This window comes from Erinaceus europaeus, chromosome 17 (genome assembly GCF_950295315.1).
Source record: "Erinaceus europaeus chromosome 17, mEriEur2.1, whole genome shotgun sequence".
NCBI classification, from domain to species: domain Eukaryota; kingdom Metazoa; phylum Chordata; class Mammalia; order Eulipotyphla; family Erinaceidae; genus Erinaceus; species Erinaceus europaeus.
Window position 1 is genome coordinate 60,618,254 of NC_080178.1, and position 26,176 is coordinate 60,644,429.

The following is a 26,176-nucleotide window of genomic DNA, read 5'->3' on the forward strand; positions in this document are numbered from 1 at the left end:
AGCAATCACAAAGAAAAGCTAGACACTCCTTCAATATCATGTGAGAAAGAGAGAAGAATCCCCACCTCGTCCTGTTTTTCCTCCCTCCTGTCTTATATCAGTGTCTGCCATCGTCTCAAGCTAACTGCAAGTCATTTCTCAAAGGAGCCCAGAAAATGTGATTTGCACGAAAGTAGCCCTTTAGACAGGAAATAAAGCAGAAGAATATGGGATTTGGATAAGAGAGAAAAAAAAAATCACACAAACTTAATATCAGAAAAACCAGAACTGAATTTCCTTTTAAATGTGTACTTATTATTCCTGCCTCATGTCTTTAGGATGTTTCAAATAGCCAGATACTCTTTTGCATAAAATCAGTTTCTCGCTCTACATGTCCTTAACACCCTCAGTCATTAACAATGGCACTTTCATTATATATGATTTTGTGGCTCCTTTTCTGATCATGCCTCAGACTTTTATCCTCTGCCACTCTGCACCAGGAACAGATAGAATCTCAAGGGGGGTCAGGTGGTAGTACAGTGGATTAAGTGTGCGTGGCTCAAAGCGCAAGGACCGTAAGAATCTCAGTTCGAGTCCCCAGCTCCCCACCTGCGGGGGGAGGGGTCACTTCACAAGCAGTGAAGCAGGTCTGCAGGTGTCTATCTTTCTCTTTCTCTGTCTTCCCCTCCTCTCTTCATTTCTCTCTGTCTATTCAACAACAGTGACATCAATAACAACAACAATAATAATAACCACAACAAGGTTAAACAACAAGGGCAACAAAAGGGAAAATAAAGAAAATACCTCCAGGAGCAGTGGATTCGTGGTACGGCACCCGGCACCCAGCCCCAGCAATAACCCTCGAGGAAAAAAAAAAAAAAAGATAGACTCTCGAAGAACCTGAAGACTAGTGGGTGGGACATACATTTTAGTAATCAGGTGACATAATGGAACTAGAAAATAAAATGTCCAGCAGGGAAAAAAAAATCCCTTGATTCCTAGGGAAGATTGCATGATCTATGGTTGGTGTAATGGTGCACTTGGGTTTCTCCTCTTTCTTTGTCTCTCTATCTTTACTTTCCCCTTCACTCTCTGAAATGAGCAGTGAAAATTTTGGCCCAAGAAGTCTGCTTGGGTGTGATTTTGCAATCAACAATTGTTCTTAATTTAAAAAAAAGGTTCATTTGTATGCAAGTTGTTCTTTCTTGCTCTAATGAATCCAATGTGTCACACAGAGTCCTGCTGGACTTCTGTAGAAGTTCTCTCTTGGCTTGAGAAGCCTTGATGAGTTTTTCTGTATCTATTAATTCATTCTAAAACAGGGCAAGTGTAACAAGATTGTTATAAACAGGGCAGTCTCTTGGCTTGATTGATAGAAACCAGTTTTGTCTAGGTTCAAATAGTGAGGAAAATTGTTGGAGTTTATTGAGTCCTGGCTCTTGGATTGAACATAAATATTGAGGCTAGTCCCACAACCACTTCCCAAGTCCAGACTAAAGGAGATGAAGACTAAATCTGCCAGCAGATAAAAATTGGAAGAATCTGCCACATTGAGTGAGCTAAAACAATCCCCAGAGCTAGGCTTCAGTCATCCAGTATCTTGCAAATGTTCAGCCTTTCGTTGTGCAAGCTGGGAATAATTGACACTAGGCTCTGAGTCAGCTTTCTGATCCTCACCCTCATAGGTTAGATTAGAGTCTAATTATAAGAGTTACACCTACATCTCTAGAGGCAGCTTGCTTGGGATTTCTTTTCAAGTTGTGCATCAGGATGAAAGATGAACTTGTCAGTTTCACTTCTACAGGGCTCACTTTTTCCCTAGCATATTTTCATTTGTGGATAAAAATTGGTTTAAAAATTGGTAGCTACTTATATGATTTCTATCTTTTTCCATAGGCCTAGAGGATGCAAGGATCATATTAATATTTGGTTCGCACACCCCTACCTAACTGTAGTTTCCACACAGTCTTCAACAACAGCACTTCAGAAATCTAGGAAAGTACTTGGCTTATAAATTGCTCTGCTTGCTAAAGCTATATGTTCTCATTCACTAAAGTCTATCCCAAGAACTCTGGACAGCAATGATGTTCCTCAAATTCAGTGCATCCCAGCTTGGACTCCTGTTGTTAAAATTTCGGCGGCTCTAGCTGGCCGGGCTAGCTTCACAGGCGGGTAACAGAGACGTGGAGACAACGGCTGGGCAGGGAAGCTGTATTTCTTTATTCAGGAACAACGATTCATAAACTAAACCAAACTAATCACCAAACAGAACTCTGCTGTCTCTTTTTGGTGGCGCAAGCACTCTCTCTTACTCTGGAACTCTGCAACTCTGGCGGGGTTCCTTGGGGCGGGGCCAAGCGGGCCCGCGAAACTAACTGGACTGATCCAATTCTCTTGGTGGGGGAGAACTACCCAATGTAAAGCATACAACAGACTCCCTAGTATACTTCAAGGCTTAACAAAAATTTGTTTTGTTGTTATTGCTTTTACTTATTTTTATGAAAGAGAGAAGACCGAAAAACCACTCATTTTAGCATATCTTGGTGCTGAGGATTGAACCTGGGGCCTTTGGAGCCTCCAGGTATGCAAGTGCTTTGCTCTAATGCTGAAAATCTCTCTGACTCTTTATGAAATTTCCTTTACTACCCTCAATAGCACCTCCTTTTCTCCTATTTTGTCAGTTGTCCACCCCAGAAATCTGAAGAACCACAGACACACTTTCAAATGCTACATTACAGTCATCAGCGAGATTTCTTATTTATACCTCCCAAATGTCTGTCCTCTCTTCTCTATTTCTGCTTTTTTTCACCATGTCTCCATCTGGACCACTCAAAAAGACCCTTATATTACCCCCCCCAGTTCTTCAGCCTCTTTCCTGTCACAATTGCTGTCCAGTTCTTTCATCACAATAATGACAGATGACAAATATAGCATATCCCTAAGATGCACTTAATGATACCATGTCATTTCAATTTCAGAGTCTAAATTTCTTAGTATACAACACTGTACAGGGTTACATTTTGTCTTTGCTTAAATGGCAATTCCAATTCCATGTGTATCCAGGGAGGTCTTCACCTCCCCATAGATCTTTTGCTAAAAATCAAGGGAACAATTTTGTAGAAAAAAAAGAATCAGTGAAGTAGGCAAAGATTTTTTTGGAGCCATGGAAATCTTTCAACTAAGCATGAAATTACCCCCATAAATTGAGCTGAAGAAGTTCTGTTCAACTCCTATTTGTGTGGTTGGGGGCTGTGGATTATTTCCCATTTGTGTGATTACTTAGCTTAGTGTAGTAAAATGCTTGCAATATTAATATTATAAATAGGAACATAGATAGAATTTCACAGAGTAAAAGGTAAATTTAGAACTGGAGAAGAATCTGAGTGATTTTAGAATTGGGAAATAAAAATCATTAGGGACAAATAATTCTCTCGATCTGTATCTCTGATGAGTCTTCTTTTTTTTCTGTAATTAGAAGTAAGCACATGGAGGAATAGAAAACATTTATGAGAGTCTCAATGTTTTAAAGATGGTATGGTCACATTTTTGTCAGAATAAGGATATAAAACTTTTTTTTTGATAATAACTCTGTGCCTCACAAATTATAAGCAAGCCCAAAGAGACTGTTGAAGGGGAGCTAGCAGCTGTATTTGACAAAAAGGCCTGACATGCTGATAGCACAAGAAGTCTGAGGAGGTGAAGGTGGGGACTGGGAGCTTGAACCTGGTTCCTGGTGCATTGTAGCATGTGCACTCAACCAGGTACCACTACCCAACCCATAGTTTCCTTCCTTCCTTCCTTCCTTCCTTCCTTCCTTCCTTCCTTCCTCCCTTCCTCCCTCCCTTCCTTCCTTCCTCCCTTCCTTTCCTATTCCTTCCTTTCTTCTTTCTCCCTCCCTCCCTCCCTCTCTCCCTCCCTTCCTCTCTCTCTCTTTCTTTCTTTCTTTCTTTCCTTCTCTTTACAAAAGAACCAGCCTAATTCTTGGTTTCCAATTGACTTCAAGTCTTATACCCAGAATCACATGAATGATATATTGAGACACTTTCACAGGAGAAGGATATTGGATAGAGCAAGCAAGACCTTTTCATTTCAATCTAGCATGCCAACCTTATAGAATTCACTATAGATAAGGATTTATGGTTATATTAGAAATTGGTTATCAAAAGATTGCTTGGGGTAATAAAGTCTGGCTTAGACAGATATGGACCAGTATGTGTCAGGAGCAAGAAAGACTAACACATTTCTGTGTAAGGGAAAACAGAATCAATTTAGTGGAAAATGCACCGGTGGTTGCTGGGACTAGATTTGGTCCCAGGTCTGCTGTGTGACCTTTAACAAATTGGCAAAAGTCTCTAAGCCCACTTTCTCTTCATGGTTTTCCCATTGTGCTTCTATTTATCCAGGAATAGTGGTTTATCCTACGGGATAATACATACATGTATTTCACAAGATGCTATTAAAGGCTAAATCTTGATAGGAATGTTACAGAATCAAGGCACATATTTGTGGACCTGACAACCTGCTTACCTCTAGAGCCAGACTACTTTCTCTGCCCTGCTCTATAATTAAGCAAGAATATCATCCTTTTTTTTGGGCAAGATCTGACTGATTATTATTGCAGATGAACACAGGAAACTTGAACATTATTATTTTAGCTACTAATGCTATGAATTCAATACAAAAGAAAGAACAGGACAAACCCAGCAGATATAATATTTTCTTTTGCCAAGAAAAGTCTTACCTGATTGAGCATAGACCTAAGCACTATGCCATAAATTAGAAGGCAGAGCACCATGGCCTTTCTTCAGATGCACCATTAGTTACATATGAATCATACCAGTTAAATCTCAGCCTCTCTTCTGACCTGCCAGCACCATCTCTAGAGAGGATCACCATTGGTGGTTGAACCCTAATACTTTCAGAAATTTCTGTTTTCTCATTTTCTCTCTCATGCTTGATGCCCTGCGTGTTTTTTTGTTTTTTTTTTTCCCCTGTGTGGCTTTATTTTCACCACCAGAGAGAAATCAAATTTCACAGCTTTTGAAGTAAGTTCAAGATGACAAATTTCCTATCTAGACAAATTGGGATAAATTATTTATCATTTTTAACATTTATTTATATTTATTTGTCATATATATATATATATATATATATATATATATATATATATATATATATATATATATATGGAGGGGGGAGAGACACCTGCCACACTACTTCACCGCTTGTGAAGCTTCTCCCCTTGTATGTGGGTGACTGGGGGCTTGAACTCAGTTCTGTGCGCATAATAACATGTACACTCGACTGGGTGCCCAGTTGCCTGGCCCCCAGATTGAAATGTTTTTTTAAAAGACTGGTCTGAGTTGTTTTCAACATCATTTTATATTTCCACTATACTAGTCAGTGCATCAAGCATCACAAACACACACACGATTCTCATAGTGACCTCATGATATGGAGAAGTCTCACGCTCATTTTAGGGTCACTAGATAGCTCACCCATAGAGTGCATGTCTTGCTTGCTATGTGTGAGGCTCTGGCTTTGAGATATGACACCACATGGGAGCACCATGTACAGCACCAGGGGCGATTCATGGATGGTGGAGCAGAGCAGTGCAAGGGTGTCTCCCCCTTTTCTAAGTAGAAGGAAGAAAGAGAGAAAGTTTTATTAGGGAGACAAGCAGTGACATCACACATGCACAAAACCCTGAGCTCATTCCCTCGTGTCCTATTATAACACATGAAGGTCTGATGACCAGCTTGCTGGTTCTGTGTCCCTCCTACAGTGACAGCAAGTCCACAGCATAAATGAAAATCCACACAGAAACAGACTTGAAGCTCAGAGAATCTCCCCAAGCAAAGGACAAAAATCTCATTAACCAAATGACAAAGTTACGGAGAAGTACACAAAGTAAAGGAAAAAAAGTAGTTTGGCATGACCATAAATCAGGAAAAGACCCATAAGACAGAGAACTCTGATTCAATGAACCAAAAATGAAGAAAAAAGAATGAAGCTAATATTAGAGCTGTGGTAGGAGAAGAGTAGAGACAAAAGCAGAATTCTTTTTTTTTTTTTTTTTTTAATACCACTCTGGCCTATGTGCTGCTGGGGAGTGAACTCAGGACCTCATGCTTGAAAGTCCAAAGCTTTATCACTGCGCCACCTCCCGGACCAAACCAGAATTCTTTTAGAAAGAACATTGGGCAAAAATTTCCCCCCAAATGAGAAAGTAGATTCTCAGATCCAAGAAGCCCTAGGAGTTCTAGTTTTAAAAACACAAACCTATACTCTCAAAGGTACATAATAGTTCAAATGGTATAGATAAAAGATTGGAAGGTAATAAAAACATCAAGAGAAAAGCAGTCACTGATAAGGGGACCCTTCCCCCATAAATCTACAAGCTGATTTCTCAGCAGAGAATATAAAGGCTAGAAAGGACTAGTATGATGAATTCAAAGTTTCAATTAGAAAAGGTCTAAACACCTCCACCTATCTATCAGTAGTTTACATATATTATCACTCAGGTTTGAAGGGGTGATAAGAAACATGTCTGACCAAAAGCTAAACCAATCCACTAAGACTAAACCAGCCCTATAAGAAATACTCAAGATACTTCTATAAATTGTAAATACTGAATGTTCTTTCTGATATGGGCTAAATAAACAAAACCAGGAAAGAAACAAAGTCCAAGAGAAACAAGTTGTTGATCTCAAACTACAGAACTGAGGTTAGCAAGTAGGATTGGGTCTGACAACATATTCTGAAGTGGTGAAAAGTTGTACTTTGGAAAAACTTGTAGTCTTGTAAAACAAGGTGACCTCAAAAACAAAACCATGACAACACTTACAAATATATTGTCCCCATTTTACAAACGAGGACTGTACCCTTCCCTTCCATATATTGAACTCTTAGGCTCTGCCCAACAGTGAACTATGTCATTTACAAATGTGGTTGTATTATGTAGAGAGTGTTTTCTGTTGTACAGATGAGAAAATCAAAGTTTTTCTTCACTGAATATACTCAAATCCATGCTCTGGAGGAGAAGTCAGTTTAAGAATAAAAGTTGGATTTTATTTCTTTCAGATCCTTAAAAAATTTAAATACCCTTTTTATTCTTTTTTTAAAGATAGTTTTTAAATTTTTTGTCTTTATCTATTTCTTATATAGAGACAACCAGAAATTAAAAGTAAGAGGGAGATAGAGAGGGAGAGAGACACCTGCAGCCCTGCTTCACCACTTGTGAAACTTCCCCCCTGCAAGCGGGGACTGGCGGCTTGGACTCAAGCACATTGTGCCCTCAACCACGTGTGCCACCACGTGCCCCCCTAAGTACTCCCCCTATACTTATCACTTGAAGACACAGACTTTACCAATTAACAAAAAAGTTTCTCTGCTGACTTTACTTATGGCACCAATCGTGATATCCAAAGAAAAAAAATTATGTTTATGAACTCATTAAACAAAACTTGTGTGAAGCCAGACTGAAATCTGATGTATCTAATTTTCAGTTCTATGCATTTTGTATGAAATAGCTCTTTGGAGATTCAGGCTGCTGTCTGCTTGCAACACTCACTTCATTTCACACATTAAAGAATTCCTGAACATGTGGTTGAAACCTCTTAAAGCATCTCTAGCCACATTGCACAGGAAATGGTTCTAGTCAAAACAAATGGTCCCATTGTGAGAGGAAGAGAAAAAAGAACAACACACCTTAATTCAGTGCTTTTGAAAAAAATTAGTCTAAAGAGTGTGAGCTACTACAGATTTGACAAACCAAAGCATCCATTTTCTTTCCATTAACTTCATTTAGCTATTCCTGTTCTACAAATTGATAGTTTAATTATTAATTAATGACTACGTGTCACACTCTGTTCCACATGTAAAATGTTCAGGAAAAAAAAGATGACACTGTCTTTCCCTCATGATGTCCATAACTGAGTTAAGGCTCAATTTCTATACTTTCTTCTTTGTGGAATGCAGAGAAGATAACAGACTTAACCTGTTCAGGATTAAGTGAATTCTAGTGGATTTAGATTTTAGTTTGCTGATCTCTCTGTTTCTCTCTCTCTCTCTCTCTTTCACACACACACACATACACACACACACACACACACACACACACACACCAGCTTGAGTCAGAAATAGTAAAAACAACATCTAATTCTTTAGCAGAGGACAATTTCATGTCTCTACTTGAACACAGATGCATACTGACAGCCCTAGAGGTGAGCTAAGTCAGGGGTTAATGTTAAGGGCTGGTAAACTCCTTAGATATACAGCCAGCCTGGGAAGAGCCATAGAAAATCTTTGCAGTAGTCAGAGGTCAGCTTTCTTATGGCAGGTTGGTATTCTGATGTGTGGAAATATATTATGAGAGGAAAACCTATCTTCTGAAATAGTCTGATGGAATAGTACCTTTCCTGGCATGACTGAGGATCTTTCTAAAACTTAAAATTAACATGACAGGGGCCTCTTCTGTGCCATTCTGGTTCTGAAATTCCAGGGTAACTAAGAAAAGAAGAAGCGGTATGCCTGGCATGTAGCAAATCCTGAAGAAATATTTGCTGAGTAAATGAAAAAAGTAGCTTCATAATTGCTCACCAGTTATCTTCTCCCCAGGATAGTAATCAGATACGGTGCCAAGAGCAAGTACAAACTATTCCTCCTGCTTCTTCCCATGCATCCTTCCTGAACCCTGGTGACAATAAGGGCCATGCTCAGGTCAAAAAATAGTAGGACTTCCAGTATACCAAGCATCATTAATATATGCCTCAGTCCTGTGGGAGGTACCCCCAAACTCACACTTCCTTAATTTATACACCACCAAGAGCTTCTACTTCAGATTTGTCTAATAAAAGCATAAACTACTGGTTGTATAAAAGGTGGTATCTTGAAGCCACTTCCCATGTGTGTGGAAATGGAGAACTCAGTAGGATAGCTGCTAGTGTCACTCACATGTGCAGTGCCCCCCTTACAGTCCATTGGCATCAGCAGTTACTGTGGCAGTTGTGCAGTGTTCAGAATAGGTCCAGAGGAATAAAATGCTGCTGTCCCTACTAGTATCACTAAAACGTGCATTTCTCCCACTTACAGGGTATTTCCTGTCAAATTTCACTTTGATTCACAAATGGGCTTTATGAAAAGAATCTCACACTTGCAGACGGAAAAAAAAAAAATCTAAGGCTCCTTTAGAGGTCAACAACAAGTCTGAGGTTTAGAAACGATGTCCTATGGGGGCCTGGAAGTGGTGCACCTGGTTAAGTGCATATATTACCAAGCGCAAGGACCCTGGTTTGAGCCCCTGCCTCCCACCTGCAGGGGGTTCACTTCACAAGCAGTGAAGTAGGCCTGTTGGTCTCTGTCTACCTCTATCTCTCTCTCCCTGTCTTCTCTCAATTTCATTCTATCCTATCTAATAAAAAAAATAGAAGATAAAGAAAAGAAATGATTTCCTATGCTAGATTTCCTAACCCTACTGTTTACTGCAACTTTCTTTATGTTTATGTGTTGTATTACATGGATGGATTTGCATATGTTGAACCAACCCAAATATCCCTGGGAGAAACCCATTTCATCTTGATAGATTGTTATCTTTTTGTACTATCCTTTCTTGCTTTTTTTTTTTTTTTTTTTTTTTTTTTAACCAGAGCACTGTTCAGCTCCGGCTTGTGGTGGTACAGGGGATTGAACCTGGGACTTTGGAGCCTCAGGCATGAGAGTATATAACCATTATGCTTTCTACCCTCTGCCCAATGATACTGGTTTTATAGATTATGTTAGGGCATATTGCCCCTTTTTGTTTTTTTTTTTTTTTTGGAAGAATTTGAACAGGATGGGTGTATGGGTGTTAGGTTTTTGTTTGTTTGTTTTGTTTTAATTTTCTGTGGAATTCTTTAGTGAAGCCATGTAGATCTGGGGTTTTGTTTTTGTGGGATATAATGACAAATTTGGCATTAATTTTTGGCCTGTTCAGGCTATTTCCTCATGGTTCAGTCCAGAGAGATTGTGTGATTCTAAGAATGTATTCCAGGTTGTTCAATTTGTTTGCATTTAGAAGTTCTTAGAGTCAGCAGAATAGGCCACCTGGATAGTGCGCCTGTTTTGTCATGTATGCGACCCAGATTCAAGCCCAGTCCTTATGGCATTAAAGGAAGAAATGGTGTTGTGTAGTTTTTTAACGTTTTATTTATTTTTTTATTGTATAGAGACAGGGAAGGGGGAGATAGACAGATAGATGTTCAGTACTGCTATAGATAGATAGATAGATAGATAGATAGATAGATAGATAGATAGATAGGTAGATAGATAGATAGATAGATGTTCAGTACTGCTATATCCCTTGTGGAAACTATCCTCCTGCAGGTGAGGACCAGGGGCTTAACTTAGGTCCTTGCACATTGTAAGGTGCACTTAACCTCGTGCACCATCACCCAGCCCCAGTGTGTGTGTGTGTGTGTGTGTGTGTGTGTGTGTGTGTGTGTGTGTTCTTGTCTCTCTCTTCTCTCATTTGGAAAAAAAAAGAAAGAAAAAAATAAATCTGGAGAGATTCCAGGTAGGAAGTTTAGTGATTATCAGGGGTGATACACTGAAGAGTAGAAGAAGCTAAAAGTTCCTTCTACATCCCAGACCAGTCCCAGGTTGATCCCAGGCACTGCATATGACAAAGTGATGCACTGGTGTTCTCTCTCTCTCTCTCTCTCTTTCCTCCTTCATTCATTAATAAATACATGAAATACATTTTGGGGGAAAAATAAAGAAATTTCAGAAGCTATCTTATTTTTGCTGATTGTGTAAACAGTTATCAACATTTGCTATTTATTTTTATTGGATTGACATGTAGCAAAAGTTCTTTTTTTTCTACAAAGAAACATGTGGCTCCTATATTTATATGATTTTTAGTCATACATATTATACCAGAGTAGTTGTTGGAGCTTGGTGCCTGTACAATTCCACTATTTCCAGTGGCCATCTCCCCCTTCCCTTTTTTATAGGGGGTGAGAGACACAGGGAGAGGAGAGGAGAAACACTTTCAGCACTGTTTTACTGCGTGTGAAGCTTCCCCCTTACATGTGAAAACCAGGCCTTAGGCATGGTAATATGTGTATTCTATTGGGTAAACCACCACCCTGTCATCGGGTCCTATTCATGTTTTAAAGTTTAAATGTTTCTAAAATATATTTAGTATTTGCATGTTGTCTGTCCCCCTTTCTAATTTCAACCTCCAAAGAAGCTGATTTAAATCTATAATAGATATTACAATTGACAATGCTTGGCATACGGACTTTTTATATGGATGCATGGTAAAATCAAACAGTCCTAAATGACCAGCCTCTAGCAGCTCCACAGCAGCAGAGAAACATAACAAAATTAAATGACATTTTTCACAGTTTGTCACCAAATAATTCAATCTTGTCTGTGAGGCAGACACAGGTTCAAGCCCACGGTCAACACCTGCTGGGGCTTCACAAGTGGTGGAGCAGGCTACACGTGTCTCCCCTTCCCTCTCCCTGCTTCTCTCTATCTCTATCATAATCACAATTAAAATAAAAGTATAACCAAAATTTTTAAATTTTATTTATTATTGGATAGAGATAGAGAAACTAAGAGGGGAGGGAAAGGTAGAGAGGGAGAGAGACAAAGAAATACCTGCAGCCCTGCTTCACCACTCCTCAAGCTTTCCTCCTGCAAGAAGGGGCCGGGGGCTTGAACCTGGGTCCTTGCACACTGTGGTGTATGAGTTTAACCACCTCCTGCCCCCCCCCCAATTTTTTTTTAAAGAATTTAACTGGAGAATCATATCAACTCCCAGACTTTTGTTTAATTTCATGAATTGGGAGTGGGGATTTACTCTTTTTCCTTTTCTAAAATCTTTTTATTTTGAGAAAATTACATATTCATATGCAATTGTAAGAAGTAGCATAGGGAATTTCCATGTAATTTTTACTCCTTTTCCCCAAATCCTATCATTTCATAACCAAGATAGTGATATAATTCAATCTTATTTTGACTATCCCAATGTTGCTTGTTCTCATCTGAGTTTGTGTAGAGAGTTCTATGTCATTTTGTCAATGTGCAGGTACCTGTAACAGTCACCACAGCCAAGAGAGGCCATATCCACCATCACAAGGTTACTTTGAATTGCCCGTTTTTTAATTTTTATTATTTTTATTTTTTATTTATAAAAAGAAAACATTGACTAAATCATAGGAAGAGAGGGGTACAACTTCAAACAATTCCCATCACCAGAACTCTGGATCCCATCCCCTCCCCTGATAGCTTTCCTATTCTTTAACCCTCTGGGAATATGGACTCAGGGTCATTGTGGGATGCAGAAGGTGGAAGGTCTGGTTTCTGTAATTGCTTCCCTGCAGAACATGAGTATTGACAGGTCGATCCATACTCCCAACCTGTCTTTCTCTTTCCCTAGTGGGGAAAAGGCACTGGGGAAGCAGAGCTCCAGGACACATTGGTGGGGCTGTCTGTCCAGGGAAGTCTGGTCGGCATCATGCTAGCATCTGGAACCTGGTGGTTGAAAACAGAGTTAACATATAAAGCCAAACAAACTGTTGACCAATCATGGCCCTAAAGGCTGGAATAGTGCAGATAAAGAGCTAGAGAGGGGGGGCCTCCATTTTGTAGATAGCTAGTAGGCATATTTTAGTTATATTCCAAAGGGCCTGTGGCTATACTAGTCTTTTTGTTTTGTTTCGTTTCATTTTTTCTTTTTCTTTTTTCCCCTAAGCCTGAAATCTGATATGCCAGTGGATCCAAGTTATTGTCTGGGGATATGATGTCATAGTTGGAAAAAGGACCAGAAAGCTGGATCAGGGGAGAGAGTAGCTCCCTAATATGGGAAAGGGGTATAAATATTGTTGACTGTAAACCCCATCGATTTGATGTGATCTGGGCCCCATAATCAGCTTAGGAGCCTGTATGACCTCTGCATCCCTCTAGATCGAGCTCACATTCTGTGGTCATGAGTAGGAACATTCCAATTTGCCCCAATATCAGGACCTATCTTCCTCAGGTGTAGCATAGAGTATGTTGTCCATCCTCCCTTCAGAGGATGGAACATTCTCTACCATTGTTGATCCAGGTTGAGGGCAAAGTCCTATGGGGGCCCACAAAGAAGGGGGTCTTTTGTGTTTTTCCTGATAGAAATGACTGGTAACAATGGAGAGAGGGATTTATTGGAGGTCTAGGCCTATCATGTCTGTTTGGGAGTCTGAGGACTTCCCAAATAGGGCTCCAGCTAATGGGGTGGCCTAATAGTGACTAAAGAGTCATCGTTAAAAGTATGCCAGTCTCTTGCCCTTATTCAGAATTGCCCATTTATAATCACACTTACTTCCTCTCTCTTGTATTCTGGCATTTGATGTCAGGTTTCTTCCCCTTATTTATATGTTAGGAAATAATATTTCCTCTTGTGAATGTCTTCAAATAAATAACACTAAGCAAGTGAGACCTCAGATGTCTCCCGTTACTTGGCAAAGGAATCAGCAGCAGTGGTGAAGCAAGATTGTTTGGGCAGTACACCATTTCTAATGCCATCTCTGTTTCCCTTCTCAGACTACGCTAGATTTGAGGCCAAAATCCATGACCTACGAGAGCAGATGATGAACCACAGCATGAGCTCCGGGTCCGGATCCCTGCGAACCAATCAGAAACGTTCCCTCTATGTCAGGTAGGCAACAGCAGGCTGCTTACTGTGAGCTGTGCTTTGACTGATCCAGCCTGGGAAGATGAAGGCATCTTGTAGTAGTGGAATATGTGTTCCTGTTAACCCATGCTCATAATACACCACCGTAGGACTGTTTTGAAATCATTTTGGAAAAGTTATGTTAAATTAGTTAAAGGCCTCTGCTTTTAACAAGTCACTCGTTGACAACATTATGATCTAGGGTACAGTTCTTTGTACTAGCTTCAAGTAAAATTAATGAGGGCATTTAAGTTTTGGTTCTGATTAATCTTAATTTGAATGTGTGGGGCAGTGCCTTGGACATCATCCAAATAGACAGACATATTCTTGTATCACTTCCTGACCTTCTTGATATCTACTGTTTTAACTTTGGAGTGTTGATCTGAAGTCAGGCATACTATAAAAGAGTTATGTGTTTTATTCAACAAGTCTTGGTGGAACTGTTTTTTTCTATGGCACCTTAGGCCATAGTTAACTTGAGTAAGATCTGTTATCACTGCTGTAGCATGCAGTTCTTTGTGCAAGCCTCCAATACTTCTTCCAAAATAGACTTCATCAGTGCTGACTTTGACTTTTAAAAATAATGTGTTAATAGCCTGAAGAGGAAAATGTAATGGTCAAAGTGAATGTGTGTAACAATGAGAGAACCATGCCCTTTCTGTTTTTGCCTCATCTTACTTTGCCCCCAGAATCTGGTCTGACTCCCACGTGAGGTTATATCTTCCCTTTTGAAATTTCTCTTCTTATTTTGTCATAAGGTACATAGTAGAGATATTAAATCATGAACTCATCTGTTGATTTCATTTTGAATGTGCATTCTAGGCAGGCATGGCAGGGTTAAGAAGGAAGCAGGATTTCAGAAAGCAATGGTTCTGGAAGCCACTGATTTATAGCTACTCTGATAAGCATTTAAAGTCCTGTTTTATTCCAGGGATTTTCCATGCTTGGGAAACTGTGGCTTCATTTTTTAAGGACCTGAATTACTTATGTCCCAAATCTGTCCAACTATTAATACAACATGAGAGATAATTTTGATATATTTCAATGTAATCTGTGAAAATAATTCTCAAGAACCACCCTTTTTCATGTTTTGTAGTGGCAATTTCTATTCTCTGTACTTGTGTTGCATCACTGGCCTCTGTGATAAAACTGTTTTGTAATCTTAAATTATAATGGCCTTGGATAGAAAATTGGATAAAGCCACTAGGTTAACAGCATAAAGATAAATTAACTAATGTAAATTAACTCATTATATATAATCAAACTGGAAAGAAAAAAATACCATATTGATGGTATGTTGTTAGAAAATAGAATTCAGGGGCCGGGTGGTGGTGCACCTAGTTAAGCGCACATGTTACAATGTGCAAGGATCCAGGTTTTAGTCACAGTCCCCACCTGCAGGGGGAAAGCTTTGCAAGTGGTGAAGCAGTGCTGCAGGTGTCTCTCTGTCTCTCTCTTTCTCTCCCGATCTCTCTCTTCCCTCTCAATTTCTGGCTATTTCTATCAGATAAATAAAGATTAAAAAAAAAGAAAATAGAATTCATAAAAGTGTTAATGTTCTGGAAGCTTGCTGAAAATATATTGGTGATAACTTAGTACTTTTAACTAAACTGGAAGATTAGGAAAATTAAATCAAGTGCTAAGGTGATATTATGTAAAACTAATAGACATATTTGAAGGAATAATGTTAATCAGGATCAAAACTTTCTTCTTGGAAATGATAAAAGTATCACATACAAAAAAAGATAAAGACTGAAATAATAAAGATTGTTATATGAACATCCTAGCAGTTGAAAGTTGTATTGCAAAGAGGAGCTGTTTTTAAATGAGGCTCAAAACTAGCTGACCCTTTATGAGAAATTCTTCAAATGAGTTCTGTACAAAATGCAAAAGTGATCGTTGATCCCATGTTCAATTATTAATATTATTGATACTTATTTTGTATTCAGATGGTGACTTTTGCATTTAAATGCCTCTTAGAAGTATAGAACTGGAAAACATACTGATCATGTCACGAAGCAGTGCTGTAAGCCGCTCCCTGTACTCCCTTTGCTTCTCAATTTCTCTCTGTCTTTATGCAAAATAAATATAAAAAACTAAAAGGCCACCAAAAAAATGCGAGATACAAACTTGGCCCACATTCATTTGGTAGTGAAAGGCTTTGATTTGAAGAGGCCAAAATCTCTTTGGTTGACTGCAGGGGAGGGGTTGCTTCTTAAGTGGTGAAGTGGGTCTGCAGGTGTCTATCTTTCTCTCCCCCTCTCTGTCTTCCCCTCCTCTCTCCATTTCTCTCTGTCCTAACAACAATGACAGCAATAGCAACAATAATAATAACAACGATAAACAACAAGGGCAACAAAGGGGAAAAAATAGCCTCCAGGAGCAGTGGATTTTCCTAGTGCAGGCATCAAGCCCCAGCAATAACCCTGAAGGCAAAGAAAAAAAAATAGTGGCAACAAGGTACTTTGTTGATCCTTCCTTTCAAAGAGTATCAGTATGCTAGTTCTTTCTCTCCCTAGCATGGAAGAAAGTACCATCAGGCTCCACAACATGGAGAGAGATGTGGCTTGCCACAGCCCAGAGGAACACTTTGAGCAGAATGGTTCTAGCTCAACAACAACAAAAATCTTTTTGCTTTAGAATATTGATCTAAATAACAGCTGCTATAATTTATTTATCTTCTGAGCAAGCATTTTTTGAGTTTGTATTCTATGCCAGGATATAACAAATATGGAGAACCCTGCAATAAAAGTCACATTTCCTCTCTCCCCAAACCTAACCTTCAATGGGGGAAACAAATGATAGGATGATAATTACTAGTGTGGTGTGATGTAAAAAGATAGTTCAAGAGGGAGTCTGGCGCAGCGGGTTAAGCGCATGTGGCGCGAAGCTCAAGGACCCGCGTAAGGATCCCAGTTCAAGCCCCCTGCTCCCCACCTGCAAGGGGGGGGTCCCTTCACAAGCGGTGAAGCAGGTCTGCAGGTGTCTATCTTTCTCTCCCCCTTCTGTCTTCCCCTTCTCTCTCCATTTCTCTGTCCTATCTAACAACGACGACATCAACAACAACCATAAACATCAACAAGGGCAACAAAAGGGAAAATAAAAAAAGAAAAATAAAAGATAGTTCGAGAAAGACCTGGAACTTTGACTGCTTCTTGATATAAGGCCATCTAAATTGATCTTGAAGATTTTCTATGACTTGGGGCGTTGGGCGGTGGCATAGCATGTTAAGTGCACATAGTATGAAGCGCAAGGACCTATACAAGGATCCCAGTTTGAACCCCTGGCTCCCCAATTTGTAGGTGGGATTGCTTCACAAGTGGTGAAACAGGTCTGCAGGTGTCTTTCTCTCCTCCACCCTCTCCCCCTTCTCTCTCTGTCCTAATATATATATATATATATATATATGGAAAAATTGACTGCCAGGAGCAGTAGATTCATAGAGCAGGCATTGAGCTCCAACGATAACCTTGGAGGCAAAAAAAAAAAAGATTTTTTTTTTTTGACAGAGAAATCAAGAGGTGGGAGATAGGGGGAGAGAAAGATACCTGCAGACCTGCTTTATCACCTGTGAAGTGACCCCCCTTGCAGATGGGGAGCCGGGGGCTCAAACTGGGATCTTTATGCCTGTCCTTGCGATTTGCGCCACGTGCGCTTAACCCCGAAGCACTACCGCCTGTCCCCTCCCCCAAAAGATTTTTTTTGTGACTTTACCCAGAGACTTTCAAGTATTTTCACTCAAAAAAAATCATCATGGCCTAGGAAGTATATACATACTCACATACGTTCTCATTCAATTACACTAATATTTTCCTTGATCTTTTTATTAGTGACTAATAGTGTGTTACAGAATTGTAATGTTACAATGTATAGTTAGTTCTACACCACACCCACCATCAAATGCACTAATGCCTTTTTAAAGTTTACTATATCTTGCAATTTTCCAATATCTGTCTCCTTTTTTTAAATGAAGATCACAATTCATTAATGATTTAATAACCCTCTAATATCTCTAATATGGTGTTGCTGCTTTCTAAAATAGTTTTTCTAATTTACACACACACACATTTTTCCTACCGCCGGGGTTATTGCTGGGGCTCAGTGTCAACACTGCTAACCCACTGCTCCCAGTGGCATTTTTTCCTTTTATTTTTTTCTCCCTTTCTAATTTTTATTAGATAAGACAGAGAGAAGTAAGAGAGTAGCAGGAAGTAGAAGGAGAGAGAGAAAGATAGACACCAGCAGGCCTGCATCACCCTTGCACATGGGGAGTGGGTGCTTGAACCTGGGTCCTTAGCTTGGTAATATGTGCCCTTAACTGCATGTGCCACTGCCCAGCCCCAGTAAATGAAAAGACAAAAAATAAATAAACTTAGTGATGCTCTTAATCTGAAGTCTAACTCAGCAATTGATTTAGATAAGTGTCCTCAGTCTGTAAGCTCTCAGTGAGAGGACTAGTGGTGGGGGGCAGGGGCAGGATGAAACTCATTCTGTGTCTTACTGTCAGGAACAAAAGGCAGGAAGATGTATCTTGGGCAGTCTTGTAAAATCAGTTCCCACCTAATAATCTTAATTCATTTTAGTAAGGTTTTGCTCTAGTGGAAGGATATTGTCGCCTGATATTTTTCTTTTTATCTTTAAGCAGTAGTATATATTTCCACTTCTCTCTTTTGCTTCACGGTCCTAACCAGTAACCTGGCATGACAGGTAATAGTGTGGGGATGATGGTGACTTTCCTTCCCACTTCACTTGGATTTCTCAAGGACATCTAACACAATATCATGGAATCTGCACTTATTACAGTTACTTATTATGGACTTCATCTCCTTTCCCTCCACACTTGGACCCCTTATGATATCAGCAGTTGTGCCCAGAGTGCAGGGCACAGTCAGCTGTGGGTACTTGTCCCAGAGCTGGCTGACAAGTTCCATTCCATTCTTCCATGCATGAAAGTCCTATTTAGCAACAGTGCTTTTTTTTTTTTTTTTTTTTTTTCCATTCAGAAATACAAGTATTGTAGTAGAGTGGGAAGCAAAAGGTGCTTGAACTCAGAATTTCTCATCTCTTTTAAACTCTTACTGAAGGGGCTATGACCAGATACCTGAAATAGATCAATAGGAGGAGGCGGCAGAAAGTCTCAACTTGGGAAACTGGAAGAGATCTGGAGAGGCCACTGCAGTCCCCAGTGCTCTAATCACGCCCTATTTTTTTCCATTTGTATAAAATGTCTTTATTGAGGGATTAATGGTTTTTAAATTTTTTGTTTGTTTATAAAATGGAAATATTGACAAGACCATACGATAAGAGGGGTACAATTCCTACCACCAGAACTTCATATCCCATCCCCTCCCCTGATAGCTTCCCTATTCTCTGTCCCTCTGGGAGCATGGACCCAGAGTCATTATGGGGTGCAGAAGGTGGAAGGTCTGGCTTCTGTAATTGCTTTTCCTCCGGACATGAGTGTTGACAGGTCGATACATACTCCCAGCTTGTCTCTTTCCCTAGTGGTGCGGGGCTCTGGGGAGGTAGAACTCCAGGACACATGGTGGAGTCATCTGTCTGCCCAGGGAAGTCAGGTTACCATGCCTTCCTTTAAGCCTTACCACTCATTATGCAACAGAGAAGATCCTAAGGTCCTTTTACAGAAGAAGCTTGTAGAAAGCTGAGGAGGTTTAGAATGGGCCTACATAAATGATGTGTGGCCCAGCCAGAATCTTCATGCTGCCAAATCTCCCTCCGGAGCACATCATCCCTATAGATGCTCACTCCTCCCACCCCCGAGCTAGTAGCTCCTTGAAAGCAGAGTAGATTTGGGTTTTTCTACTTAGTGGCTCATTAGCATTCTGTTCTCTCTCTCCTATTTGCATTTTTAATTGCATCCTTAATTGTGGAATAAGAGGCTTTGTCTGCAGGCTTCTAATTTTGTGCCAGAAATAGAAAAGAGGAGTCTTTGGGCAACTAGGGAGGATTTTCTTTCCCCATGGAATTATAAGCTAGGCCTGTTTTGAGACACACACATACACACACACACACACACACACACAGAGAGGGGGGGGGAGGGAGAGGGAGAGGGAGTTTTCTGTATAATTCCTCAACAGAGGGGGACTGAAAAAAAAGGGAGGGGAACAAAACTGTTAGGGGTGACTTCAATTGACTATCATATTTCCCTTCCATTCTTCTATCCAAAGATCTAGAATTCAGATATTACTTTTTGGTAATGACTAACCCCACTCATTACTGACTCATCCATTTAATCAGAAAACTTTTTATTTTATTTTTTTATTTTTTTCTCTTTTTGTTGCCCTTGTTGGTTTGTTGTTGTTGTAGTTGTAGTTATTATTGTTGTTGTTATTGATGTCATCGTTGTTGGATAGGACAGAGAGAAATGGAGAGAGGAGGGGAAGACAGAGAGGGGGAGAGAAAGACAGACACTTGCAGACCTGCTTCACCACTTGAGAAGCGACTCCCCTGCAGGTGAGGAGCCAGGGTCTTGAACCGGGATCCTTTCGCTGGTCCTTGTGCTTTGCGCCACCTGCGCTTAACCCACTGCGCTACTGCCCGACTCCCCAGAAAATTTTTTCTGAACCACCAACGTCCACCTCATAACATACTGTGGTCTTCAGATAAAGAAATTGTTTTTTCAGGGTCGGGCGGTAGAGCAGCAGGTTAAGCGCACGTGGCGTGAAGCTCAAAGACCCATGTAAGGATCTGGGTTAAAGTCCCCAGCTCCCCACCTGCAGGGCCGTCGATTAGAAACATACCAACAGCTTTATAAGCATGAATGTGTGCAGGTGTCTGTCTTTCTCTCCCCCTCTTTGTCTTCCCCTCCTCTCTCCATTTCTCACTGTCCTATCCAACAACAACCACATCAATAACAATAATAATAACAAGGGCAACAAAAATGGGGTAAAAATGGCCTCCAGGAGCAGTGAATTCGCATTGCCAGCACCGAGCCCCAACACTAATCCTGGAGGCAAAGAAAAAGAAAAGGAGAAAAAGAAATAGTATTTTCTGCCTTTAAGGGAGTCAAGTGTCAGCCTACCAACTTTGATTTTGCTCTCTGCCCCTCCCCCACCCATGTAAACATATTCTAGAAATCTCATCGCTAGAGGAGACATTTGGCCTCATAATCCCCCAGATGACTACTTTCTATAAAAACACAGACAACTTTAGCTAGGAAAGAGAGCAGAACAGTAGAAGGTGGAATGTAGGATACCCACACAGGAGAAAAGGCGAGAATTGAGGACATGGAAAAATTGGAGGATCCCTCACCCTAAACTTTAGAGCAAGGGAATAGCCTCAAGACAGTTGTCCTTAATCTCAGTAGTGTAGAAATGCTTTACATACTTGCTCAAAGAACTTTTTGAGTAGAGAGGGAGGCTGTAGCACAGTGGGTTAAGCACACGTGGCACAAAGTGCAAGGACCGGCATAAGGATCCCAGTTTGAGCCCCCTGCTCCCCACCTGCAGGGGGGAGTCACTTCACAGGCAGTGAAGCAGGTCTGCAGGTGTCTGTCTTTCTCTCCCCTTCTCTTTCTTCCCCTCCTCGCTCCATTTCTCTCTGTCCTATCCAACAACGACGACATCGATAATGACTACAACAATAAAATAGCAAGGGTAACAAAATGGAATAAATACATATTTAAAAAAAGAGAGAGAACTTTTTGAATGGCAATTGAAGGTGCTGGTGCAGCACAGTAAGTTATTAGGAGAACCCTCAACAACTTATAGAGGATGACCAAATAAAGCACAAGCTCCTGGAGCTCTCCTCCTCCTACCTGACTCACCTGTCTCCTCCACCCGAAGTTGATCATCTATTACGTAGAAATGTGCCTGGTTAGAATCTGCACCTGTGAGGCTACAGGCAATCACTGCTGAACCAGCCAAGTGGCTAAATTATGCAAATCACTAGATTAGAAAGCATTGAACTTTATTTAAAACTTTACTTGATTACCTAGTGGCTTGCACATGGTGTTTTACCTGGTAAAGCTTCTCGACCCTTCTTGATTAGATGAACCAGCTTCCCTGTTTAGTCATGATAATCACCTCAGAACACATCATTTTGTAAAATGCTTTTAAATCACTAATAAAACTGAAAAGAGAAAAAAAAATTGGCTAAACTCCATGTTTAAGAGGTTAATCATCAAATCTATTTTCTTTTTTATTATAAATTAATAAGAACAGTAAGAAAAACAGTCAAGTAGAAGCATATCATTACCAACAGTTAATCATAATTGTCATTATAGTCTTTTTAAAATGTAGATATAATTGGTGTATAGCATCATTACTTTCAGGTGTGCAGCTTCATGACCATCCATAACTTCTGAACGATCATCACAATGATCAATACCTATCACCACAGGTAATTTTTTCCTTTGTGATGAGAAATCTTGAGCAATTCTCTTAGCAATTTTCAGATATGCACACAGTAGTACCAACTATAGTCACTATAGTGTACCTTACACCCAGGACTTATGTATTTCATAGCTGGAAGTTTGTACTTTCTCGTCTCTTCAACCCCTTTGCCTACCCCTATTCTTTTGGCAACCACCAATCTGTATCTTTGAACTCTCTCTCTCTCTTTTATTTTTATTTTATTTTTTTCATATTTTTTATATTTATTTATTTTCACTTTTGTTGCCCTTGTTTTTTATTGTTGTTGTAGTTATTATTGCTGTTGTTGTTGATGTCATCATTGCTGGATAGGACAGAGAGAAATGGAGAAAGGAGGGGAAGACAGAGAGGGGAGAGAAAGATAGACACCTGTGGATCTGCTTCACCGCTTGTGAAGCGACTCCCCTGCAGGTGGGGAGCCGGGGGCTCAAACCAGGATCCCTACGTTGGTCCTTGTGCCTTGTGCCACCTACGCTCAATGCACTGCGCTAATGCCAGACTCTATTTTTTTCTTCATGTTGCACATATTAAATAATATAGCATTTGTCTTTTTCCGTTTTACATTTCACCTATTACAGCCTATATATGCTGCTGCAAATGGCTATATTTCATTTTTTTTATGAGCCAATAGTATTTGATTGTATGGATATACCACACCTTTGCCCATTGATGAGCATTAGGATTCCTTCTGTGTGTTGGTAATTATATATATATATATATATATATCATATATATATATATCATATATATATATAATATAAATATATATAATATAAATATATATATATAATCTTTTTTAAAATTTGGTTTTCTTTGGGTAAATTCCCAAATAGCATGACCACATTATATGGTAGTTTTAATTTCTGAGGAACCCCTAACTTTTTCTTTAGTGGCGGCACAATTTGCATTCTCATTTAACAAGGCAGAAAGCAGAAGGGCTCTTTTTTTTATTAATTTTTACACTAATAATATTTTAATAGTGTTTTACAAAATTATAAATTACAGAGTGCAGTTCCATACTGTACCCACCACTAAAGTTCAGTGCCCCTGTGCTCCCAACAATAACCACCATAGTTCCCACAAAGTCTTAAAGATAGGTTTTTGTTGTTGTTGTTGTTGTTGTCTTGTTTTACTTTTGGGTTGTTGTTTTTCTTCTGTAAGTAACATCTTTCAGTTCTCTAAATTTAGCATATGAGTGAAACCATCAGGCAGTTGTCTTTCATCTCTTTATTTGTTTCACTAAGCATAATCATCTCCAGTTCCATCCATTTTGTCCCAAAGGACACAATATTATCTTTTTTGATGGCAGAGAAATATTCCACAAAGTATATTCTTTACCTAGTTTTCTTGTCAGTGAACATTTAGGCTGCCCCTACTTTTTGGCTATTTTGAATAAAGCAGCTGTGAACACAAGTGTGTGTATGTGAGAAGGACTCCTTTTTCTCCACATACTCATTGGCATTTGTTACAGTTTGTCTTATTGTAGTCTTTCTAACAGGTATGAAGTGTTCTCTCTTTTTTTAGAATTTGCATTTCTCTGATGACTTGTGATACTGAGCACCCTTTCATGTGCCTGTTAGTCTTTAAGGTTTTAGCAGAAGCATTTCTGTATAGATTATCTGCTAATTTGTCAGTTACATTGCTTATTTTTCTACTGTTGAGTTGTATGTATTATATATATATATGTTCAATATTAACTTCTGTTTACAAATATTTTCTTCCATCTGAAGTTTCTTTTTTTTTAAGATGGCCTCCCTTTTTGTGCAAAAGCTTTTGAGTTGGTTGTAGTCCTACCTGTTTGTTTTTGGTTTTGATATCTTTGCTCTAGGTGTCAACTATATCCATAGATAGATAGATATAGATAGATAGATAGATATTCTTGCTATGTAGACTTTTTAAAAATATTTATCTATTTACTGGATAGAGATAGCCAGAAATCAAGAGGGAAGGGGGTGATAGAGAGGGAAAGAGACAGAGAGACACCTGCAGCACTGCTTCAGCACTTGTGAAACTTTCTCCTTGCAGGTGGGAACCGGGGTTTGAACCTGGGTCCTTGTGCATCATAACATGCACACTCAATCAAATGTGCCACCACCCAGTCCCTAAATATATCCTTTTCTATGCCAGGTCATTTGTTAAAGCACCTGATGTGGTTCAGTTTGTTTAGCTGTCATGAAAAAAAAATCATTTAAGACATGTGCTTTTAATAGCTCCATTCTAGAAGAGAAATGGTTTAACACACATATTACAGGGTACAAGGACTCAAGTTCAAACTCTCCATCCCCACCTGCAGGGGGAAAGTTTTTCAAGTGGTGAAGCAGCACTGCAGGTGTCTCTCTATCTCTCCCTCTCTATCTCCCCTACCCTCTCAATTTCTGACTGTCTCTATATCCAATAAATAAATAAAGATATTAAATTTTTAAAAAATAGAGGAGAAAAATGAAGGCCAGGTTTGAAATGTACCTATCAGGGACTACATTAGGACTATGAGTACTGACTTAGTTTGCTAGTACTTAGTTTAACGGAAGCATATGTATATATACAATGTTTTCATATATTTGGCCTTATTTGATACAATTTGGCTGCTAAGGTCATATTGTTTTGCCATAGTTTTCAGATGAGATATCTGAGACTCAAGAGTATGAAGTCATATATTCTTTGCTCTAAATTTAGAGTATTCCCAAGCCCTTTCTTCAGTCTACTTACTTTAAAAATATGTAAACACACAACTCACTTATCTCTTCCTTTCTGTATTTTCCTTGTGCTTAATTAACTCCCATGATTCACAGTCCATGGTTTTCATTGAACAGCTTTTACATTATTCAATGTTGGTGGTCAGTTAAGTATCACAGTCATCTTAGACCTGTGTTCTAGTTTGAAAGTGCTCAGAAGCATTTGTGGCTTTGTGATTAAACTGATGAATCCCCAATGAGCTATGTTCATGACAACTTTCTGAATGAGATTGCCATCCCTCTTCTACCAAGACAGACGCTGCCCCTTGAGTAGCTTTATACATACCAAGTTCTGCATCAAGAAACCATAATAGAAATGCCTGTTGCAGGAGCCAGCAATGTAGCTCACTTGAAAAGTGTCTGCTTTGTCTTGCTCAAGACCCAGATTAGAGCCTGGCTCCCAGCACACTGAAGGAAGCCTAAATTGTCTGGTATCTTTCTCTCTGTGTCTGTCTTTCTATCTGAAAAAAAAAATTATCCCAGAGTAGTGAAGCCCAGTGACAAGAGAGAGAGAGAGAGAGAGAGAGAGAGAGGAAATGAAGTAAGGTAGGAAGGGAGGGAGGAAGGTAGGAAAGATAAAACAAAGGAAGGAAGGAAGGAAGGAAGGAAGGAAGGAAGGAAGGAAGGAAGGAAGGAAGGAAGGAAGGAAGGAAAAAAGAAAGGGAAAGGAAGGTAAGGAAGGAGAGAAGAAGGGAGGGAGAAAGAGGGAAAGAGAAAAAGACTATTTTACATAATGTTTTATACGTATAGAACATGTGACCTAACACTAAGCTACACACTTAGCAAGACCCAGTGCAAAATGAAAATGTGATCCTCCTTGTTCAAAAAATTGAGGCTATGAAGACACTTGAGACATGGTACCAAATCAGGGCTCCGTGCAGGCACTCAGGTCCCACCCCTGGGATACCAGTTCTTCTAACACCTAGTTTAGGACAGTTTGCTCAAACTGAAAGAAAGCATTTCTTTTCTTTTTTTTCTTGATTTTTTTTTATCTTTATTCATTTATTGGATAGAGACAGCCAGAAATTAAGAGGGAAGGGGGAGATAGAGAGGGAGACAGAGAGACACCTGTAGCTCTGCTTTACCACTTGCAAAGCTTACCCCCTGCAGGTGGGGGACCAGGGGCTCAAACCCAGGTGCTTGCACATTGTAACATACATGCATGCTCAACCAGGGGTGCCACCACCCAGACCCCAAGAGAGCATTTGTGTTTTGGGCTTTGGAGGCTGTTTTTGTTTTGCATGTAGTTCAGTGGGTATAAGAAACATGAAAATGACATTGGGAACATTTCCAACAATCCAAGTTCTGAGTTTATTTAAAAGAATACTTGATATAAATTATCTGATTTTATGATATGTTGAAGTATTTATGAT

The 26,176-nt window shown here is 39.6% G+C and overlaps 1 protein-coding gene across 15 annotated transcripts in view; it reads left to right on the forward strand.

Annotated features, from left to right (window-relative positions):
• The window catches only part of DLG2 (discs large MAGUK scaffold protein 2), a 1,912,587-nt gene that overhangs the window by 1,748,754 nt on the left and 137,657 nt on the right, over positions 1-26,176 (forward strand). For 14 of the 15 annotated variants that reach the window (XM_060176807.1, XM_060176791.1, XM_060176792.1 and 11 more), the window contains one exon: positions 13,549-13,663. In XM_060176807.1, the coding sequence (XP_060032790.1) occupies positions 13,549-13,663 (115 nt within the window). Of the gene's footprint in view, positions 1-13,548; positions 13,668-26,176 lie in introns of those variants that run through there. The other variant, XM_060176806.1, reaches the window with a different exon arrangement.